This window comes from Artibeus jamaicensis, unplaced genomic scaffold, assembly GCF_021234435.1.
Source record: "Artibeus jamaicensis isolate MK-2021 breed Jamaican fruit bat unplaced genomic scaffold, CSHL_Jam_final contig_558, whole genome shotgun sequence".
NCBI lineage: Eukaryota > Metazoa > Chordata > Mammalia > Chiroptera > Phyllostomidae > Artibeus > Artibeus jamaicensis.
Window position 1 is genome coordinate 2,746,271 of NW_026521886.1, and position 22,070 is coordinate 2,768,340.

Consider the following 22,070-nt stretch of genomic DNA (forward strand, 5'->3'; position numbering starts at 1 on the left):
AAACAATCTCTGAGTTCGGATAAAATGGCTGAGCAGACAGTTTATTTTTTGTTACAGGTGGTTCTGGCTGATCAAGCCTGGTAGAATCTGGGAAGGGGCTCAGGTCCTGGCTGCCTGGCCCAATGGTGACTCTGGGAGCCTACGCTCAGTACAGGGATTCTGTGGCAGTGCACAGCAGACTTGCCAGGAGAGCCAGGCCCACTGTGACCACAACAACCAGTGCCACATCCCACCAGACCTCTGGGTAGGCCTGTAGCTGCCAGCTGCAGTTGCCCAGCTCATAGCCTGTGAGTTGGTCCAGTGGGTGGATGGTGGCAAGGCCAGGGCTGGCACAGTGGACATGTGGCAGGGCCTCAGGTGTATGGTCCTCCAGCCAGAGGCATAGGTATATGAGGCTGCAGTCACATTGCCAGGGGTTCTGTGTCACGTCGAGTGTCTGCAGCTGGAGCAGGTTGTCAAGGGTGCCAGGGGCCATGAAACGAAGGCTGTTGTTGGCCAGCAGGAGGTGGCGGGTGTGGGCTGGCAGGGAAGGCAAGGATGTGAGCCCTCGCCCCCGGCAGTCCACCCACAGCCCCATGGTTTCCAGAGCCTGGCAGGTGCATGGTGCAGGGCAGTCCTTGGTGGCCTCCGTAGTAGCCCAGAGCAGGAACAGGGCTGCCCAGGTAGGCATTGTGCAGGCTGGCTGTGGGGAGAGTGGCAGTGAGATGAGGAAGTTCCTGGCAGCCTGCATCCCATCCTAAGAACCAGTGGGTACCAGGGACACAATGGTATCTGACCTGGGTCAAGGGACCATTACCTTCTCAGGCCTCAGCTTTCTTGCCTGTGAAACTTTGGTGTTGAAGACTGAAGGAAGTGAAGTGTGCCCAATCAGGGTCTGACTGACCCAGAAGGCAGGACTGAATCATCAGAAGACAGGACAGTGAGGGTGGCTACGGTGGGGAAGGGAGCAGGGGTAACTTCTGAAAAGGGCAGGACCTCACGAGATGGGGGGAGCAGGTCCCTGCTACATGATTTACAGTCCTGTCCTTTGGTTGCTAGAGCTGGGAAAGCCTGCTTCCAGCCTCCCTGCCTAAGCCTGGGGTTAGGCTGATGGTATGGACTGCACATACCCCACCTCATCCCATTAGTTTCTAACAGCTTGCTATAGCTAAGTGAACTCTTACATAATCAATGTAGAAGAGAGCACAAGGATCCTGAGGAGGTAGCAGCAAAGGGATACCAGGAGAGGCTTCCTCTGGAGAAACAAGTATCCATGCTTGGGGAATTGAGGCTCAGAGACAGAGTGATTTGTACAGAGCGCCCAGTTGTCTATACCAGAAACCAAACTCAAACTCAGGTCTCATGAGCCCATTTTCTGCCAATTCACTGCCTCTTCTCCACAACTGTTTCCCCCCTTTCTAAGACAAGCTCTTCCAACCTCCTGCCCCTCCTCACACTATGGCAAGCTTCCAACGAATTTTCACTGAATAAACCAATGAATCAACTTAGCCAAAGAGCAGATGTCTCAGAGTGAATGCTCCAACAAACCCCATCTTCTAAAAGAGTTAGGCAAGGAAAGGACTTGACAGCCAGCCTCCTCTTAACCTGGGAGGGGCCTCTGGTGTGGGAGGTACTATTGAGCAGTAAGGAGAGTCACTTACCTTTAAGGACTACAGTCAGGTTTCCCTTTCTGTGGCCTGAACTGTCCTGGTTGAGGCTGAAGTGAAAGGTCTATGTAAAGCCGCTGATGATGGCCACAGCTTGAGAGGGAGGAAGGAAGTGATAAAAAAAAATAGCCTGGCTTATCCACCAAATGTAGCCCCAGAGGGCCTATCTCCAAAGGCAGGGGGCCCTGGTGTTCCAGTGCCTTGAGTACAGAAGTTTAGGTTAACCTGAGTTTACATAAGCAGGCCAATAGTTCATGTCACTGAATCACCAATGCCTGGATGAACCTCAGTTTAGTGTGTGTGGGAGGACGAAAAATTCCCTGCATCTGGACCCAGGTATAGGGGAGAATTTCTAGGAGGAGGTGGCCCCAGAGATGAATGGCTAGTTGCTAGTTGCTTCTCCAGATCTGTTTTCATTAATTGCTTGCCTCACAGAGATGTGAGTTGGGCAGCAACCATGGGCAGGCCAAGAATTCTACTGGGGAGGTGGTTTAGTTTTCAATTTTCTTTGGCCCTGAATAGGTCCAGAAAAAAAGCCTTTTTTTGCTGCCATTGCATCATTAGCATGTTCTAACACTTACTGATTCCATTTTTAAAATACAGACATATAGGCCCAAGGTTCAGAGTGCCTATTAGACATTACTCTCTAGGTGGAATGAAAGGCTATTATTTGACTTGCATTATATTTATTTCTATAGCTACATTCTACTTAGGAAAGTGAATCAATCTACAAATCAATTTTCCATTTGTTAGTGAAATAAAGTTCCCTTTAAAAGAGAAACGTATTTTTATTTAATTATATTTCTGTGTTTTTTAAATTTATTTTTATTTTTATTGTTTCTTTTTTTAATTTATTTTTTTATTGATTATGCTGTTACAGTTGTTCTATTCCCCCCTTCATTCCCCTCCACCCTACCCCCATCCCCACCATTACCCCCCCTTTAGTTTATGACCATGTGTCTCAAGTCCTTTAGATTCTATATTTCCCATACTATTCTTGCCCCCCCATCTATTTTCTATCTACTGTCTATGCTACTTATTTTCTGTACCTTCTCCCCCCCTTCTCCTCCTCCCACTCCCCTGTTGCTAACCCTCCTTGAGATCTTCATTTCTATGTTTCCACTCCTGATCTAGCTGTCCTTTTAGTTTGCTTTTGTTTTAGGTGTGGTTGTTAATAACTGTGAGTTTGTTGTCCTTTCACTGTTCATGTTTCTTTAACTTCTTTTTCTTAGATAAGTCCCTTTAACATTTCATATAATAAGGGCTTGGTGATGATGAACTCCTTGAATTTGATCTTATCTGAGAAGCTCTTTATCTGTCCTTCCATTCTAAATGAAAGTTTTGCTGGATAGAGTAATCTTAGTTGTAGGTCCTTGCCTTTCATGACTTGGAAGACTTCTTTCCAGCCCCTTCTTGCCTGTAAGTCTCTTTTGAGAAATCAGCTGACAGTCTGATGGGCACTCCTTTGTAGGTGACTGTCCCCTTATCTATTGCTGCTTCTAGGATTCTCTCCTTCATTTTAATCTTGGCTAATGTAATTATGATGTGCCTTGGTGTGTTCCTTCTTGGGTCCAACTTCTTTGGGACTCTCTGAGCTTCTTGGATTTCTTGGAAGTCTATTTCCTTTGCCAAATTCGGGAAATTCTCCTCTATTATTTGTTCGAAAAAGTGTTCCACTGGTGGCTGTGCCTTTCCCCCTTCTGGTACCCCTATAATTCGGATGTTGGAGCGTTTAAAGATGTCCTGGAGGTTCCTAAGACTCTCCTCATTTCTTTGAATTCTTGCTTCTTGACTCTTTTCTGTTTGGCCATTATTTGCTTTCTTCTGGTCCACTCCATTGATTTGAGTCCCAGTTTCCTTTTCATTGCTATTGGTGTCCTGTGCAATTCCATTCATTTCAATTAGTTTTGCCTTCATATATTTGTCTAATTTGTGGCTATAATCAACCAGTTCTGTGAGGATCCTGATGACCAGTGTTTTAAACTGTGCGTCTGAGAGTTTTGCTATTTCTTCATTGCTTAGATCTATTGGCTCTGGGGCTTTGAGATCTTCTTGCGTCATTTTTGGTCTGTTCTGGCCCTTTAAGTGTGAGAAGCGGCGCCATGGACTCCCAGGTCGCTGGATTGTGACGCTGTATGTGGGGGCGTGGTCAGAGCAGGGAAATGGCGACCCCTCTGCTGTTTCTTGCAGCTGGGTGAGGAGCAGTACCTTAGGTGGTTCACCTGGGCCGGGCCACTCAGAGTCGCTGGATTATGATGCTGTATGTGGAGGTGGGGTCAGAGCAGGGAAATGGCGGCGCCCTCCCTGCCACTTGCTGTGGGGACCTGCTGGGTTCCGGTCCAATTGCCCACTCCCTCGCTTGTCTATCCGTGCATAAATGTGCGACCACAGTCAACACGCAGCCCTGCTCCCCTGCTGTCTCCCCCGCGGTCGCTCGCTGGGTCACTCACTAGGTCCAACCCTGCACCTGGATTCCGCGCCCCTGGATTCCACGCGCCTGAGTCCGTCTGACCAAGTTTTCCTGTGCAATCCCGCTTCACCAGCCCCTGGTTTCGCCCTTACTGGTCAGGCTGAAGAATTTGTTGTTAACAGACTTCCGAAAAGTTCAATTTTCTGTGTTCTGTGTTTTCTGTTGCTAATATTTAGTTGTCTCTAAACTTGGTTGTGTGAGAAGGCACGGCACATCCACCTATGCCTCCATCTTGGCGGAAGTCCCCTATTGTTTCTGTTAGTACAGTTGTTCCTGCTTTTCCTCCCTTTCCCCACCTCCACCCAGGCCCACCTTCTTCCTGGCCTAAGTCAATCCCCATGTGTCCATGGGTTATGCATAAATGTTCTTTGGTTAATCACAATCGTCATCTTTCATCCTGCCCCAATTTCTTTTCTGGCAGCTGTCAGTTTCATGTATCTAAGCTTCTGTTATTACTTCATTTGTTAAGTTATTATGTTCATTAAATTCCAAATACAAATGAAATCATATGGTATTTGTCTTTCACTGACTGGCTTGTTTCACTTAGCATAATATTCTCCAGGTCCATCCATACTGTTGCAAAATGTAAGAGTTTCTTCTTTTTTACTGTTGCATAGCATTCCATTGAGTAAATGTACCACTGCTTTTTTATCCACTCATCTAATACTAGGCACTTAGGCTGTTTCCAAATCTTGGCTGTTGTACATACTGCTGCTACAAACATAGGAGTGCATATATTTTTTTTAATATTTTCTTTCTTTATTTTTTGAGAGAGAGGAAGGAAAGGAGAAAGAGTGGGAGAGAAACATCAATGTGTGGTTGCCTCTCATGAGTCCCCTGCTGGGAACTGGCCTACAACCCAGGCATGTGCCCTGACTGGGAATCGAACTGCGATACTCTGGTTCACAGGCCCACGCTCAATCCACTGAGCTACGCCAGCCAGGGCAGAAGTGCATATATTTTTATGTCTTGGTGTTCCAGTATCCTTAGGATATATTCCCAGAAGTGAAATTGTTGGGTCAAAGAAAGTTCCAATTTTTAATTTTTAAAGGATACTCCATACTATTTTCCAGAGTGGCTGCACCAGACTGCATTCCCACCAACAGCGCACTGGGTTCCCTTTACTCCTCATTCTCACCAAAAATTGTTGTTTGTAAATTTATTGATGGTAGCCATTCTGACAACAATAAGGTGATATCTCACTGGGATTTCAGTGTTCTTCTCTCTGTTGATTACTGATGTTGAACAGCTGTTTTGCCCATTTCTTAAGTGGGTTGTTTGTTTACCTGGTGTTGAGTTGTATTAGTTCTTTGTTTATTTCAGAGATCGAACACTTATCAGATGTATCATAAGCGAAATAGTCTTCCATATAGTGGGTTCCATATTCATCTTCCTGACAGATACTTTAGCTGTGTAGAAGCTTTTAAGTTTGATATAGTCCTATTTATTTTTTTCCTTTGTTTTGTGTTTTAGGAGATATATTGGCAAAAACAAAGCAACATGGGATATATGAGATTTTACTGCCTATGTTTTCTTTTAAAAGTTTTATGGTTTCATTAATTTCATTTAACTCTTCTATCCATTTTGAGTTTATTTTTGTGTGTGGTGTAAGTTAGTGGTCTAGTACCTCTTTCTTTTTTTTGGATGTATTGTACCTGTCCAGTTATCCCACTCCATGTATTGAAGAGACTGACTTTGCTCCATTGTATGCTCTTCCCACCTCTGTTAAATGTTAACTGTTCATACAGGCATGAGTTTACTCCTGGGCTCTCTGTCCTGCTCCATTGATATTGATGTCTGTTCTTATATCACTATTAGGTTGCTTTTATAACAATGACCTTATAACAATGACCCAGAGTTGTAACACATCCAGCTTTGTTCTACTTTCACAAGATTGCCAAGATTATTTGGGATCTTATTTGGTTTCAAATAAAATTTTCCCTTTTATTTTATTTTATTTTTTCCTAATTTTTTTATTTAATTGTTGTTCAAGTACAGATTTCTGTCTTTTACTCCCATCCCAGCCAACCAGCCCATTCCACCCACCTCCCTCCCATTTCCAGCCCCCTTGGTTGTTCTCCATGTGTCTTTTATACTTGTTCCTCTACACCCTTCCCCTTTTCCCCTGAAATTCCCTCCCCTCTCCCCTCTGGTCACTGTCAATCTGTTCTCTATTTCAGTGTCTTTAGTTATATTTTGCCTGCTTGTTTGTTTTGTTGTTTAGCTTCCTGTTAAAGGTGAGATCATATGATATTTGTCTTTCACCACCTGGCTTATTTCACTCAGCATAATATTTTCCATTTCCATCCAGGCTGTTGCAAGGGGTAGGAGCTCCTTCTTTCTTTCTGCTGCATAGAATTCCATTGTGCATATGTACTGCAATTTTTTGATCCATTCTTTTTCTGACGGGTACCCAGGTTGCTTCCAACTCTTGGCTGTTGTAAATTGTGCTGCTATGAACATTGGGGTGCATAGGTTGTTTTGGATTGGTGTTTCAGGGTTCTTAGGATATAATCCTAGCAGTGGAAAAGCTGGATCAAAAGTCAGGTCCATTTTTAGATTTCTGAGAAAATTATATACTGTTTCCCATAGTGGTTGTACCAGTCTGCAATCCCACCAACAATGGATTAGAGTACCCTTTTATCCACAACCTCTCCAACACTTATTGTTTGTTGCTTTGTTTATGATGGCCATTCTGACCAGTGTAAGGTGATATCTCATTGTGGTTTTAATTTGCATCTCTCTGATAGCTAGTGATATTGAGCATCTTTTCATGTGTCTCTGGATCTTCTGTATGTCCTCCTTGGAGAAATGTCTGTTCAAGTTCTTTGCCCACTTTTTAATTGGGTTGCTTGTCTTCTTGGAGTGGAGTCGTGTAAGTTCTTTGTATATTTTGGAGATTAAACCCTTGTCTGAGGTATCATTGGCAAATATGTTTTCCCATATAGTTGGATCTCTTTTTATTTTAATACTGTTTTCTTTAGCCATGCAAAAGCTTTTAATTTTGATGAGATCCCATTTGTTAATTCTTTTCTTTATGTCCCTTGCTCTGGGGGACATATCAGTAAAAATGCTGCTGCCTGAAATATCTGAGATTTTCTTGCCAATGTTCTCCTCTAGGACTTTAATGGTGTCCTGGCTTATGTTTAAGTCTTTTATCCACCTTGAATTTATTTTTGTGTATGGTGTAAGTTGGTGCTCGAGTTTCATTTCTTTGCATGTAGCTGTTCAGTTCTCCCAAAACCATTTGTTGAAGAGGCTATTATTAGTTCATTTTATGTTGCTGCCCCCTTTGTCAAATATTAATTGACTGTAGAGACTTGTGTTTATTTCTGGGCTCTCTGTCCTATTCCACTGTCTATGTGCCTGCTTTTATGCCAGTACCAGGTTGTTTTGATTACAGTGGCCTTGTAATACAGTTTGGTATCAGGTATTGTGATTTCTCCTACTTTGTTCTTCTTTCTCAAAATTGCAGCTGCTATTGGGGTTGTTTTTGTTCCATATACATTTTTGAAGTGTTTGTTCTATGTGTGTTGAAGTATATGTCATTAGTACTTTAACAGGTATTGCACTGAATCTATAAATTGCTTTGGGTAGTATGGACACTTTGATAATGTTAATTCTTCCAATCCATGAACACGGTATATGTTTCCATTTGTTTATGACTTCTTTGACTTCTTTCTTCAGTTTTGTATAGTTTTCTGCATACAGGTCTTTTACGTCCTTAGTTAGGTTTATTCCTAGGTATTTTATTTTTCTTGTTGCTATATTGAATGAGATTTTTTTCTTGATTTCTGCGTCTGCTGTTTCATTGTTGGTATACCAAAATACTTTGATTTTTGGATATCGACTTTGTATCCCGCTGTTTTGCAAAACTCATTTATTAGGTTCAGCAGTTTTGGGGTAGAGTCTATAGGATTTTCCATGTACACTATCATGTCATCTGCAAACATTGACAGTTTTGTTTCCTCCTTTCCGATTTGGATGCTTTTTATTTCCTTTTCTTGTCTGATCGCTGTGGCCAAAACTCCCAAAATTATATTGAAGTGGTGAAAGTGGACAACCTTGTCTTGTTCCTGATCTTAGAGGAAAAGATTTTAGTTTTACCCTGTTGAGTATGATGTTGGCTGAAGGTCTCTCATATATGGCCTTTATTATGTTGAGGAATGCTCCGTCTATTCCCACTTTGACGAGTGCTTTTTTCATAAATGTGTGCTGTACCTTATCAAATACCTTTTCCACATCTATCAATATGATCATGTGATTTTTGTCTTTGCTTTTGTTTATGTGATATATTAGATTTACCAATTTGCGAATATTGAACCATCCTTGCATCCCTGGGATGAATCCCACTTGGTCATGGTGTATGATTTTTTTAATGTATTGTTGTATGCAATTTGCCAATATTTTGTTGAGGATTTTAGCATCTATGTTCATCAGTGATATTGGCCTGAAGTTTTCTTTCTTTCTTTTGTCTTTATCACGTTTGGGAATTACGATGATGCTGGGTTCATAAAAAGAGTTTGGGAGTGTTCCATCATTTTGGATTTTTTGGAATAGTCTGTGAAGAATAGAGTTTAGCTCTTCCTTAAATGCTTTGTAGAATTCTCCTGTGAAACCATCTGGTCCAGGGCATTTGGGTGTCAGGAGATTTTTGATTCTGCTTCAATTTTATTTGCTGCTATTGGTCTATTCAGGCTTTCTGCTTCTTCTTCATTGAGTTTTGGAACATTATATTTTTCTAGAAATGTGTCCATTTCCCCTAGGTTTTAAAGTTTCTTGGCATACAGTTCTTCATAGTAATTTACAATCCTTTGTATTTCTGTGGTGTCAGTTGTAATCTCGCCTCTTTCATTTCTGATTGTGTTTATTTGGGTTCTCTCTCTTCTTTTCTTGATGAGTCTGCTTAAAGGCTTGTCAATTTTGTTTATCTTTTCAAAAAACCAGCTCCTGAATTCATTGATCCTTACAATTGTGCTTTTAGTCTCTATGTCATTTAATTCAGCTTTGATCTTGGTTATTTCCCTCCTTCTACTTGCTCTGGGCTGTCTTTGTCATTGTTCCTCAAGTTCTTTCAGGCGTAGGGTTAGGTTGTTTGTTTGAAATGTTTCTATCTTTTTTAGGTAGGCCTATATTGCTATGAACTTCTCTCTCAGGACTGCCTTCACCATGTCCCATAAGTTTTGGGTTGTCATGAGTTCATTTTCATTGGTTTCCAGAAATGTTTTGATTTCTTCCCTAATTTCATTCTTGACCCATTTGTTGGTTAATAGTATGCTATTCAATCTCCATGATTTTGGGTATTTTGGGTCTTTTCCCTTTGGTTTAGTTTACAGTTTCAGTCCCTTGTAATCAAAGAAAATGCTTGGGATGCTTACAACTTTCTTGAATGTGTTGAGGCTTATTTTGTGTCCTATCATGTGTTCTATCTTAGAAAATGTTCCATGTGCATTTGAAAAGAATGTGTATTTAGCTTCTTTGGGATGAAGGGCTCTATATATATCAATTAAGTCCATTTCATCTAGAACATAATTCTATGCCACAATATCTTTGTTGATATTTTGTTTGTAAGATATGTCTATTTTTGACAGTGGTGTGTTAAAATCTCCTACTATAATTGTGTTGCTGTCAATATTGTTCCTGAAGTCCTCTAAGATTTTCTTGATATATTTGGGTGCTCCTATGTTGGGTGCATATATATTTACATTGTTTACATCTTCTTGGTGGATTCTTCCCTTGAGTATTATGAAGTGACCTTCTGGGTCTCTCTTTATGACCCTTTTTTTGAAGTCTGTTTTGTCTGATATGAGAATGGCTACCCCAGCTTTTTTTTTCTTGTTTGTTAGCTTGGAAAATTTGTTTCCAGCTCTTCACTTTTAGTCTGTGATGGTCTTTTGTCCTGGTGGGTCTCATGTAGGCAGCATATATGTGGGTCATGTTTTCTTATCCATTCAGCTATTCTGTGTCTTTTGATTGAAGCATTTAATCCATTTACATTTAAGGTTACTATTGATAAGTACTTATTCATTGCCATTTTTTTACCTGTGTTCCTCTCTGTCTGTCTCTTTTCCTTCCTTTCCTTAAAGCAGTTCTTTTAGTATTTCTTGTAGAGCTGGTTTGGTGGAGGCATATTCTTTTAGACTTCTTTTGTCTTGGCAGCTTTTTATTTGGCCTTCTATCTTGATTGAGAACCTTGCTGGGTAAAGTAGTCTTGGTTGTAGGCCTCTGGTTCTCATTACTTGGAATATTTCTTGCCATTCTCTTCTTGCTTGGAGTGTTTCCATTGAGACATCAGCGGCTAACCTTATTGGGGTTCCCTTATATGTTCCTTTTTCTCCCTTGCTGCCTTTAAGATTCTCTCTTTGTCTTGGAATTTTGCCATTTTAATGATGATGTGTCTTGAAGCGGGCCTCTTTGGGTTCCTCTTGATTGGGACTCTCTTCGTTTCTTGGATTTGTGGGACTTTTTCTCTCATCAAATTAGGAAAGTTTTCCATCATTACTTTTTCAAACAGATTTTCTATCCCTTGCTCTTCTTCTTCTCCTTCTGGTATCCCTATTATTCGGGTATTATTACGTTTCATATTGTCTTGAATTTCTCTTAATCCTCTTCATTCTTTCTGAACCTCTTTTCCTTTTCTTGCTCTTTCTGGAAGTTTTTTTCTACTTCGTCCTCCAACTCACTGATCCGATCTTCTGCCTCATCAATCCTGCTTTTGATTCCTTCCACTGTGTTCTTCACTTCTGCAATTGTATTCTTCATTTCCTCTTGTCTCTTGGTGATAGTTTCTATTTCCTTTTTCATGTTGATATAGTTTGCAGTGAGTTCATTGTAATTCCCCTGTATTTTCTGGTAGCTTATTGTGAGCTCTTAGAACTTCCTGATAACCATTGCTTTGAATTGAATATCTGATAGCTGACTTGCCTCTATTTCATCTAGCATTCTTTCTGAGGCTTCCCTTTTTTCTTTCATTTGGAGATTGTTTGTTTGTCTTCCCATTGTTTGTGAGACTCTTCTTTGCTTGTTAGCTTCAGCTTCTAAAATTGATTTGTCTGGGTTCCTGGGTTTATGTTGTAATCTTCTGTGGTATAATACCTGTGAGATTCAGTGGTGTAGTCTCCTTGATCTCCCCAGCTCACTAGTCTTGGGCTGTCCTTTACCTTGGCTCCGAGTTTGTCTTTGGCTTTTTGCTGTTTGGGGGTGTTTTTTTGTGGGTCCTTCCTAAACTGATGGTCCTTCTGTCCACTATTTATTTTAATTTGTTGTGCTGGTGAAGGCCGTCTGTGTTGAAGCTAGTTCTTCTGTATGTACATGGTTTTGAGGATTCTCTTTTGGTCTTGTTCAGTTGTTTGCCCTGGGTATTTTCTTCACTGTTTAGTTCCAGATATGTCTTCGATTGAGGTTTGTGTGGGTTCCACTGTCTCCTTCACCTTCTTCTGTTGTTATCTGGTGGTGGTTCCTTTGTTGTCGGGTTTCCTCTTCCAGTGGGTATCCTGGTGTTCACCACTTCCACCTACTCTTTTTTTTTTTTTTTGATAAGTTGGAGGGGAAGGCAAAATGGTTTATGACAGCTGAAGAGTATTCTATGATACAGTAGCAGCCGGTAGAGAATAGATAGATCTTTGGCTATGTATAGTGATAACTGTAATCTTCAACCCAATTAGCCACTTTTTAGAAAGATGGAAAGAAGATAAGGCTTTTGTTTTAGAGGGAAGTTTTGTGAGTTGCATCTAGAAAGCAGTGAAGTTGAGGGAAGTCAGATTCGGAAGTAAGGTGAGAATAAAGGATGGTTAATAGGTGTAGTATGAGAGAGAATAGAGTTAACCACTACAGTATTATAGTTCAGGAAACAATGAAGTGGGCTAGGATCTGGTGTGTGTGGGGGGGTGTGTGTAGTATTTACAATAGTATGTAACAGCTATTATTTACAATAATATTAGCACAACAATCATAAGGCAGACTCTATGAGATACCAAGATTAGGGAGTACTGGACCTTTAATAGTGTGCTAATGGAGCAAGGGGAAGTAAAGGACAGTAAATTAGCAATACACTATGAATGAGGGGACAGGTAAAGCCTGTCAAGTGATACAATATATCCAGCCAAGGCAAAATAGACTATACAGAAAGAGGAGGAATACAAAAATGCTACTACAATAAAAGATATAAGAATAATGAGAAAATAGTGAAAAAATAATACAAATATGTAGTAACTTATAGTTTTTCTGCTATAGCAAAGTGAAATTTGTCTCTCTGTCTCTACTGTTGGGATGCCCCCTTTTTGGATCCAACTCTGGTCTTTTCGCAGTTCCAAGTTTTTGTCTCACTTGGTGGGGGGGAGAAAAAATAGGCAGCAGAAGGGAGGAAAAGGAAGTAAGTTTGGAAAGAAAGGAAGAAGGAATAAAACAAGAAAGAAGGAGAGAGAGGGTAAAAGTATTGAAAGATAAAACAATAATAAAGTTTAAAAAATAAAAGACTATTAAAAAAAAAAACTCTTGTTGGTTTCCAGCTGGGCAGACTGGTTTTTCTGGTCTCATTGGCTGCAGCAGTCTGAGGGGTGATTGGTGTGGTCTATCTCCCTTCTCAGTGTACTCAGCCAGTCTCACGAGCACTCTCCCAAGATCTGGACCGGCACCTCTCCCCAGCACCCCACTGAGAGCAATCTTTCCCTGGGAGTCACCATTGTGGGTGGGGTTCCCCACGCACTCCTGGCCAGGATTCCCTGGTCCTGCAGGCTTAGGCGGGAACCTTTCCCAGTGCAATGGGGGAATGCAAGGGCAACTCTCAATTCTCCCAAGCCAGTGACCACAGATTCCATGGTGATCAAAGGCACCTTGTTTGCTTCCTCATGCCCATTCCTCTCTCTGACACTTTAAGCAAACAGATCTCTCCCGGTGTTTTTCAAACTGCGCCTGGCTGGGCAGGGAGGGAGCTGATTACCCAGCTTTCTTCCAAGGACCTTGCTGCCAGCCCTCGGCTCCCAAAGAGTTCGTGGCAGACCCAGCCTGCGGCCTCTGCGCTGTTCCCTCAGACCTTATTGACCTGCAGCCATCTCCTCAGCGTCTGGTCCTTTGGTGTCCACTACAATTTCTGGACTCCTATTTTCCTATATGCTGGGTCACTGTTGGCTATTTGCTGTGTTCCTCTGAAGATCAGACTAGTTTGTCTCCCATGCGTGGAAAGAAGCAAAATCCTTTGTCCTACTCTGCCACCATCCTCTCTTCCACCCACTTTTTATTTTTAAATTTTTATTGTATTTTTTCCATTATCATTTATACCTGGTATAACCTCTTCTACCTCCACTCAACCCCTCCCCCCCGGAAATCACCACACTGTTGTTCAAGTTTGAGTCATTCTTCTTTTTGGCTTGTACCCTCCATCCCCTCACTCTCCCACCCCCAAAGAGATGTCAGCCTACTCCCTATCTATGGATCTGTCTCTGTTTCACTTGTTAGTTCATATGGTTCATTAGATTCCACATATAAGTGAAATCATATGGTATTTATCTTTCTCTGTTTATTTCACTTAACATAATGTTCTCCAGGTTACCCATAATGTTTCAAAGGGTAAAAATCATTTCTCTTTTTTATGGCTGAATAGTATTCACACTGTAGATGTAGCATAGTTGTTTTATGCATTTATCTGCTGATGACACTTGGGCTGCTTCCAAATCTTGGCAATGGTAAACAACATTGCAATAAACATAGAGGTGCTTATACTCTTTCAAATTCACACTTCTTTGGTTTAATTCCAAGAAGGAAATTGCTGAGAAAAGGGAAATTTTAATTTTTAAGTTTTCCATACAGCCTTCAACAGTGGCTGTACCAATCTCCATTCCTGCCCACAGTGTAAGAGGCTTCCCCTTTTGCCACATCCTCACCAGCAATTGTTGTTTGTTGATTTATTGATGATAGCCATTCTGAAAAGGGTGAGGTGATATCTTGTAACAGGGTGCAGCCAAGCATGGGGCCAAATAGGGATTTGTAATGGGGTCCAGAACTTGGTATCCAAGAAATAAATATATAGCTGAGGGATGGGACACATGGATCAGGGCCATTGAGAGTTGTTTTCAATAGCAACATTTTTGTACATGACCTCTAGAACAGTCATTTCACATATCTATAACATTTAACTGGTTTCATAAATATGTTGAACAACTGTGGCCATGCTTTGAGCCAGGGGAATGGGAGTGACTTCAACCCATAATGTAAGTGGGAGACAACTCCCCCTGGTTATAGAGCCTGCATAAAAACTTAGAGATGATTGGCTCCAAACCACAGGGCCACACCTGCCCAGACTTACTATGACAGCCCAGTAAAGCTGGAAACATATGGGAATGCTGGCAGCTGTGGCAAATTGTGAGAGGAGTCAGAAATGGTACAACAGAGGAAGATTGGCGCTCGGATTTAAACACAGGCACGGCAGCCATGTGGGGTCTTTTGGGAACTACTTGGCTTAGAGAAGAATCATGGGCTTCTATTTCTTTTATTGAGATACTGTACCCCAGACTGAGCAAAGGGGAAAGGAAGGACTGTGTGTTTATGGTTACTCTTAAGGACTTTGGGCTATTGATGAAGACATCAAGTCATTACTTTTAAGTTTGTATAACACTTTAAATAAATAATCCCTTTCCTTTTCACCAATTTCTGGCATTGAGAAATGTCTTTTCCTGGCAGCAGGCAAGGAAAATCTAGTACAGGGTCGGGGGGACTTCTAGAGCACAAGGGTGAGTCCATTTGGTAATAGTATATCTTTCATCCCATCTAGGTCTGTTCTGTACAATCTCACTGTAGTTTTCATGTTTCTCTGATGATTTGTAACAATGAGCATCTTTTCATATGTTTATTGAACATCTGGATGATCTTTTTGGATGAGTGTCTATACAGACCATGCAACCCAGCTTCCAGCACAGGAAAAGAAAGCCTCAGAACCACTGGATATAAAAATCTGTGGGGGTTGTGGAAGCAGGAGAAAATCCCAGACTCACAGGAGAGTTCATTGCAAAGACCCACAGCATCCTAGAAAGTACACAAACCCATCACTGGGAATTAGCAACAGAAGGGCCCAATGTGCTTTTACATGGCAGGATAAGTGACTGAAAGCCAGCAGAGAACAGAGAAAGCAGCATGGTTCCCTATCTGACGCCTCTCCCACAGACAGCACCACAAAGCAGCAAGATGGGATGCCCCGTCTTGATGAATACTTAAGTCTCCACCCCTTACAACAAAACAGATATGCTAACACAAAGTAATATGACCCAAATGAAAGAAAAAATCAGAATTTCAAAAATAGAAATAAACAATTAAAATATAGCCAACCTATTAGATGCACAGTTCAAAACACAGGTAATCAGGAAGTTTACAGAAATAATTATGTGGTTGCAAAATGGAGGAAAAAGTGAACACTAGGCAAAGTGAAATAAAGAAAAATGTACAGGGAACCAAAAGTGAAGGGAAGGAAACAGGGACTCAAATCAACAATTTGCAGCATTGGGAAGAAATAAACATTCAAATGGAACAGAATAAAGAAACAAGAATTTAAAAAATGAAGAGAGGCTTAGGAAACTTCGCAACAATAAATGTCCTAACATCAAAAGCATAGGGGTGCCGGAATGAGAAGAGGAAGACCAACAAGTGGAAAAGTTATTTGAACAAGTAATGAAGAAACATTTTCCCAATCAGGTGAAGGAAATAGACTTCCAACAAGTCCAGGAAGCTCAGAGAGTCCCAACAAAGTTAGACCCAAGGAAGCACACACCAAGGCATGTCATAATGACAATACCCAACATTAAAGATAAGGAGAGATTCTTTATATATATATATATATATATATATATATATATATATATATATATATATATATATATATTTTATTTATTTATCTTTAGAGGGGAAGGGAAGGAGAGAGGGAGAGAAACATCAATGTATGGTTGCTTTTCGTGCGTCCCTTGCTGGGAACTGGCCTGCAGGGAACTGGTCTGCAACCCAGGCATGTGCCCTGGCTGGGAATCGAACCGCGATTGTCTGGTTCGCAGGCCCGCGCTCAATCCACTGAGCTACACCAGCCAGGGCCTTGGAGAGATTCTTAAAAGTAGCAAAAATAAAGGAGAGAGTTACTTACAAAGGAGTTCCCATAAGACTATCAGCTGATTTCTCAAAAGATACCTTACAGGCAAGAAGGGGCTGGAAAGAAGTATTCAAAGTCCTGAAAGGCAAGGACCTACATCAGGATTACTCTATCCAGCAAAGTTTTCATTTAGAATGGAAGAGAGGATAAAGTAATTCTCAGATAAGGTCAAGTTAAAAGAGTTCATCATTCCCAAGCCATTATTATATGAAATGTTAAAGGTACTTACCTAAGAAGAAGAAAATAATCAGTAAAACATAGTATGGGACCTCTGGCCAAGACAGAGGGATAGGTAGACACATCGTGCCTCCTAACAAAAAACAAAAGAAATACAACAACAATTTTAAAACAAAAACAACCAGAAGTGAAAGAAAATTGAACTGTATGGAAGTCCGACAACCAAGGAGTTAAAGAAAACATTCATCCAGACTGACAGGAGGGGTGGAGAAAGGCAGCCAGGCAGAGAAGACTTGCAGCAAGGTGGTGGCTGGAGGACCATGGTGGGCTAGGTTGCAGTTGGCAGGCATGGTGGTGGCTAGTGGACTCGGCAAGGTGGCAGACTGTGGACTGGGTGGTCTGACATTTGTATGCAGATAAACCAGGAGGAACAACTAGGAAGGGAGACAGACTGCACTACCCAGAGTTCCAATATAGGGAAATAAAGCCTCAAACCTCTGATTTAAAACACCTGTGAGGGTTGAGGAGACAGGAAGAGAAACTCCCAGCCTCACAGGAGAGTTCGTTGGAGAGATACACAGGGTCCTAGAATATACACAAACCCACCCACACAGGAATCAGCATCAGGAGGGCCCAATTTGATTGTGGGTAGCAGGGGAAGTGACTGAAAAGCGGCAGAGAATGAAGCAAGCACCACGATTCCCTCTTGAACCCCTCCGTCACATACAGCATCACAACACAGCGACATGAGTTGCCCTGCCCTGGTGAACACCTAAGGCTCTGCCCCTTACTAGGTAACAGGTGTGCCAAGAGAAAAAAAAGGCCCAAGTAAAAGAACAGATCAAAGCTCTAGAACAAAAATAAACTAAGTGATGACGAGATAGTCAACCTCTCAGATGCATGGTTCAAAACACTGGTAATCAAGATGATCACAGAATTGGTTGAATATGGTCGCAAATTAGATGAAAAAATAAAGGCCACACTAAGTGAAATAAAGGAAAATGTACAGGAAACCAAGTGATGGGAAGGAAACCAGTACTCAAATCAATGGTGTAGACCAGAAGGAAGAAAGAAACATCCAAGCAGAAAAAAATGAAGAAAGAACAATTCAAAACAAATGAGGAGAGGCTTAGGAACCTCCAGGACATCTTTAAACGTTCCAACATCTGAATTATAGGGGTGTCAAAGGAGAAGAGGAAGAGGAACAAGTGGAAAATTTATTTGAACAAATAATAAAGGAGAATTTCCCCAATCTGGCAAAGGAAATAGACTTCCAGGAAGTCCAAAAAGCTCAGACAGTCCCAAAGAAGTTGGACCCAAGGAGGAACACACAAAGGCACTTCATAATTAAGTTACCCAAGATTAAAGATAAGGAGAGAATCTTAAAAGCAGCAAGAGAAAAGAAGACAGCTATCTACAAAGGAGTTCCCATCATACAGTCAGCTGATTTCTCAAAAGAAACCTTGCAAGCAAGAAGGGGCTGGAAAGAAATATTCCAAGTCATGAAAAGCAAGGACCTACATCCAAGATTGCTCTATCCAGGAAAGCTTTCATTTAGAATGGAAGGGCAGATAAAGTGCCTCCCAGATAAGGTCAAGTTAAAGGAGTTAACTTGACCTTATTATATGAAATGTTAAAAGGCTTACCTAAGAAAAACATGATAAAAAATATGAACAGTAAAATGGCAAGAAACTCAGTTATTAACATCCAAACATAAAACCAAACCAAAAACAAACAGCTAGAACAGGAACAGAATCACAGAAATAGAGATCATATGGAGAGTTAGAGGCAGGGGAGTAGGTGGGGGGAAAGGTAGAGAAAATAAGTAGCATTAATGGTAGGTAGAAGATAGACAGGGTGAGCACAAGAATAGTACAGGAAATGTAGAAGCCAAAGTACTTACATATATGACACATGAACTAAATGAACTATATAAATGACCTAAAGGGGGGAGAAATGCACGTGGGAGGCACTGCACAGGGTGGAGGGAAATAAGGGGGGAAATGGAACAACTGTAATAGCATAATCAATAACATGTTTTTAAATTTATATGGAACCATAAATGACCCCAAATAGCCACAGCAATTTTGAGAAAGAACAAAGTAGGAGAGATCATAATACCTAACATCAAACTATATTACAAGGCCACTGTAATAAAAAATAACCTGATACTGGCATAAGAACAGACACATAGATCAATGGAACAGAATAGAGATCCCAGAAATAAACCCAAGTCTCTATGGTCAATTAATGTTCAAAAAAAGAGGACAGTAGCATAACATGAAGTAAAAATAGCCTCTTCAACAAATGGTATTGGGAGATCTGGACAGCTACATACACAAAAATGAAACTCAACCAACAGTTACTCCTTACACAAAGATAAACTCAAGATGGATAAAAGACTTACATATAAGTCACGAAACCATAAAGGTCCTAGAGAAGAACATAGGCAGGAAAATCTCAGATATCTCACACAGCAATATTTTCACTGATATGTCCCCTGAAGCAAGGGACATAAAGGAAAGAATAAACAAATAGGACTACACCCAAATAAAAAAGCTTCCACATGGGTAAAGAAAACATTAGCAAAATTAAAAAGAAACTGATGTGAGGGAAGGAAGATGGCGACAGAGTAGGATAGAGCATATTCCAGCCTCCATAAACGTGGGTGAAAATCCTGGCAGAGCTAATGAGAAACAGCACAATCAACTAACAGATCCACAGCATTTATGAAGTTCAGGAGAGCAGTGATTGTGAGGGACACTGAGGGTCCACTCAGCAGCAGGTCAGTGGCCTATCAGAGAGTTGAGTGGGGACAGGAGCGGCAGCAGGCTGGCACCCATGGCTGGGAGACCCCGGTGCTGCCGCCATCGTGGCAGGTCTGGGACCGGCATTGGAGGAGTCATCCACGGAATCCTGGACACTCCGTGGCCTCGGTAGGTGACCAGTGCAGGTCAGCAGCTTTCTCCTTCCCTGTCTGTGAAGCTCTAGGCAGAGGCCAATCTGCTTCAGTTTATACAGAGAACAGAGAATAACAAGAACAAAAGACCATGTTCATCTGTGGACTCTGTGGTTGCCAGCCCAGAAGAATTGAGAGGCACATTGTTGCCACCGGTCTGGCAGGGAATTGGGCTGGGCTGAGAAGCAGGCTGTCGTGAGAGGGGTTTTTTTGTTTATTGGGGGGGGTTGTTTGTTTTGGAAAGTGGACTGAGGTGCTCACCTGCAATGTCTTGGCTTGCTTCCCACCCAACCTGGCAGCGAGGAAGTACCAAGCCTGAGACCTAGGGTCCCAGGCAGCCTGGAGGATGCGTGGGCATCTGCATCCCAGTCTGGTAGCCTGGCTGGCAGGCTCTGGCAACCCAGCCCAAAGACAGGTCCTGCTGCAACCAGAAAAACCAGTTTGGACAGTTTAAAATCAACAAGGGAAGTTTTCTAGTTTTGTTTCATTCAGATTTTTCTTTGTTTGTTTGTTTGTTTGTTTGGGGGATTTGGGTTTTTTAATTTTTTTAGTAACCTTATAGATTATTAATTTAACTATTGCTTTATCTTTCAATACTTTGATCCTCTCCTTTCTTTTTTTCTTGTTTTAGTCCTTCTTCCCTTCTTAAACATATCGCTTTCTCCTCCCTTCTCCTGCCTTTTTGTGTGTGTGTGTTGTTTTCTTTTGTTTGTTTGTTGCTCTGTTTTCTTTTACCCACAAGAGACACAAACAACTGGGAACTGCAAAAAGACCAGACTGGGACCCAAAGAGAGGACATCTCAACCATAGAGACAGAGAGACAAAGTTCACTTTGCTATAGAAGAGAAGCCACAAGTTGCTGCATACTTGCAGTATTTTTTTTCATTATTCTCACTTCTTTTATATTCTAATAGTATCTTTGTATTCCTCCTCCTTCTGTGTAGGCTTCTTAGTCATGGCTGGTTTTATTGTATTATTTGACAGGTTTACTCTGTTCTTTCCTCCACAATGTATTCCTAATTTTCCATACCTCAGGCCTCTTGTTCTCTTCAGCACAATACCCAAAGCTGTACAGCCCCTATTCAGACAGATCCCATAGACTTGGTTATATGATATTGCTCTAACACTACTGTAAATAATAGCTGTTCTATACAACTGTAAATACTTCACAACAAATCTCCCAGATCTTAGCCCACTTTACAAGTTCCTGAATTCTATTACTAGAGTAATTAACTCTATTTGCTCACACACACCTATTTACTATTCCTTACTCTCACCTTACCTAAAAATCTGACCATCTGCAACCTCACTGCTTTCTAGTTGCAACTCACAAGCCTTCTCTCCCCAACAAGAGACTTATCTTTTGTCCATCCTTTCATAAAAGTGGCAAGTTGGGTTGAAGAATATGGTTAACACTATATATAGCCTAAAGATCATCTATCTCCTCTCTACCAGGTGTGACTGTAAATATCATAAAATACTCTTCTGCTGTCATAAACCATTTTTCCTCCTGCTCCAACTGATTACACACACACGAAACAGGGAGTAGGTGGAAGCGAAGAACATCAAGATACCTGCAGGAGTCTGCACAACTGAAATTCACAGGTATTCTACCACAGAAGTTCACACCATAAACCCAGGGAGTCAGAACAGTTCAATTAGAAAAGCTGAGGCTAACAAGAAGAGTCTCAAAAACAGTGGGAAAACAAAGAAACAATCCCCAAATAAAAGAAAAAGCGGAAGCCTCAGAAAGAACGTTAGATGAAATAGAGGCTAATCAACTATCAGATAGTGAATTCAAAGCATTGGTTATCATGATTTCACAGAGCTCACAATGAGCTACCAGAAACTACAGGGGAGCTACAATGATCTCATCGCAAACTATATCAATTTGAAAAAGGAAATAGAAAATATCACCAAGGGACAAGAGGAAATGAAGAATACAATTTCCGAATTGAAGAACATAGTAGAAAGTTTCAAAAGTACAATTCATGGTGCAGAGGATCTGATAAGCGATTTGGAGGAAAAAGTAGAAAGCATCTCACAGAAAGAGCAAGAAAATGAAAAGAGGCTCAGAAAAAATGAAGAGAAACTAAGAGAAATGCGAGACAAAATGAAATGTAATAATATCCGAATGATAGAAATACCAGAAGGAGAAGAAGAAGAAGAAGAAATAGAACACCTATTTGAAAGAGTAAATAGAGAAATTTCCCTAATTTAATGAGAGAAAAAGTCACACAAATCCAGGAAACACAAAGAGTCCCAATCAAGAGGAATGCAAAGAGGCCCACTTCAAGATACATCATCATTAAAATGACAAAATTCTAACACAAAGAGAGAATCTTAAAGGCAGCAAGGGAGAAAAAGGAAATAATGTACAACAGAGCCCCAATAAGGTTAGCCGCTGACGTCTCAATGGAAACACTCCAAGCAAGAAGAGAATGGCAAGAAATATTCCAAGTAATTAGAACCAGGAGCTTACAACCAAGGCTACTTTACCCAGCAAGGTTCTCAATCAAGATAGAAGGCCAAATAAAGAGCTTCCGAGACAAAAGAAGTCTATAAGAATATGCCTCCACCAAACCAGCTCTACAAGAAATACTAAAAGAACTGCTTTAAGGAAAGGAAGGAAAAGAGACAGACAGAGAGGAACACAGGTAAAAAAATGGCAATGAATAAGTACTTATCAATAGT

At 41.2% G+C, this 22,070-nt stretch overlaps 1 protein-coding gene across 1 annotated transcript in view; it reads right to left on the reverse strand.

Annotated features, from left to right (window-relative positions):
• Nucleotides 1–358: 358 nt before the first annotated feature.
• Nucleotides 359–22,070, reverse strand: part of RAB43 (RAB43, member RAS oncogene family) — an 84,239-nt gene continuing 62,527 nt past the window's right edge. The window contains exon 3 of the mRNA XM_053670224.1: nt 359–682. Coding sequence (XP_053526199.1) covers nt 456–682 — 227 coding nt within the window. The 3' untranslated portion in view covers nt 359–455. The remainder of the gene's footprint in view (nt 683–22,070) is intronic.